Raw genomic sequence first — 1,530 nt, 5'->3', positions numbered from 1 at the left:
CCTGCCGCACCCGCGCCGGCCCCGCCCCGCTCAAGGGCGAAGGGAAGGTCACCCGCAAAGTGGACAGAAGGCGAGGGTACTGGGCACATGTCCGGTGCATCCCTCCAGGGTGTGTGGCCTCGAAATAGGAGGTGGAAAATAAAAACCAAAATCCAGCTGCGGGAACACGTCTCCAGCCTGTGCGACCATTAAGGCTCCGAGGGCGCATTCCCCTGGGACGCGCTGCTCTGTTTAGCGGTCGGTTCTCCCCACCCAGGAATCTACATGGACCAGGAACCCCCAGCGACTGGGAACCCCGGCGCCCCCGCGTGCAGCCACGGCGAGGGGCCTGGGGCGCGACCGTGTCACTACTTCCTCTTAAATTTTACATAGTCTCAGCGAAACCGCGTCCCGGGGGCCCGGCATCCTTGAAATCAGCCTCCACGTTGGGGAAGGGGAAGCCTGGAGCCCGGAGCCCGCGCCCCGAGCGTTGGTGACGTCCCGGAGTCCCCGCTTCCTGGTCCTTCCAGTCTACGGAAGGCTGGCGGGAAGGGCCTGGTGACCCATTTTAGTTTTCGGTTTTGTTACGAGCCGGAAGACGACAGAAGGTAAGAGCGGGGGAAACCTGTTTTTGAAATCTCCCAGCGGAAACGCGCGGCGCCGAGGGCCGCCCAGGCAACAGCAGGCGGGGACCCCCGCGCGCCCCGCCGTGCAGGAGCCAGGACTCTGCCCGCGCCGCGTTGGGAGCGCGAGTCTCCGGGGTGCCCCGCGGGGACCCAGCCGTTTTCCCTACTACATTTTGGTAGCTGGGGTGGGCGTTGCGGCATCGGAGGTAGCTCCGGAGGGACGCTCGCCTCATCCCACCCCTCAGAGGCACAGGGACCTCCGAGGCGGCCCGACCGTGAGCCTCTACTTAAAAAACGCGGAGGTGGAAAATGAATTGATCTTCCGGCTGAAGATCCTACCGCCCTATCCGTCCTTCCCCCCACCACACCGCCCCCCGCAGTGACTCCTTCTGAGGCTACACCACCAGCCCCCGCCGCCCCGCAGATGCCCGGGCCGTTCCGAGCGCAAGGGCTGTTCCCGCCCGCCGCTGCTCCCCGGTTCTCTCCGGTCTCCCCCATCGCTTCTCCTTCCCCGTCCCCCCATCTCCTCTCCCCGGTTCTCCCAGGTCCCCACCCATCCCTCCGTTCCCGTCCCTCCTCCGGTCCAGGAGGCGGGCGGACGCACACCTTGGGCATCCCCGCCGCTGGTCAGCACGCCGATGGCTTTGCCGGCTCCGGAGAGGTGCTCCAGTAACTTTAAGGACCCCCTGGGGGTCGAGGGTACGTTGCCGTCCATGGCGAGGAGGCCGAGGAACGATGGCTCGCTGGGGCGCGCAACAGACAGTGAGGCCCCGGCCCGAGCGCGCCCGGCCGGCTCGGAACCGCCGCCCCGCCCCGCCCCTCCAGGCCCGGCCGGAGCGCCAATGGGCGGCGGCGGGCGGGGTCGTGCGCGCGGGAGGGGCCTGCCCGGGCTGCCGAGGACTCAGGCGCGCCGCCGGCGGGGGCG

General features: G+C 68.4%; 1 protein-coding gene across 1 annotated transcript in view; it reads right to left on the bottom strand.

Annotated features, from left to right (window-relative positions):
• Positions 1-1,321, bottom strand: part of PFKP (phosphofructokinase, platelet) — a 62,618-nt gene extending 61,297 nt beyond the window's left edge. Inside the window, exon 1 of the mRNA XM_008577059.1 lies at positions 1,212-1,321. Within this exon, the coding sequence (XP_008575281.1) occupies positions 1,212-1,320 (109 nt within the window). The 5' untranslated portion in view covers position 1,321. The remainder of the gene's footprint in view (positions 1-1,211) is intronic.
• Positions 1,322-1,530: the final 209 nt, after the last annotated feature.

This window comes from Galeopterus variegatus, unplaced genomic scaffold (genome assembly GCF_000696425.1).
Source record: "Galeopterus variegatus unplaced genomic scaffold, G_variegatus-3.0.2 Scaffold1443, whole genome shotgun sequence".
NCBI classification, from domain to species: domain Eukaryota; kingdom Metazoa; phylum Chordata; class Mammalia; order Dermoptera; family Cynocephalidae; genus Galeopterus; species Galeopterus variegatus.
Note: the sequence above shows the minus strand (reverse complement) of the source record. Positions and strands in the feature narration are given on the sequence as shown.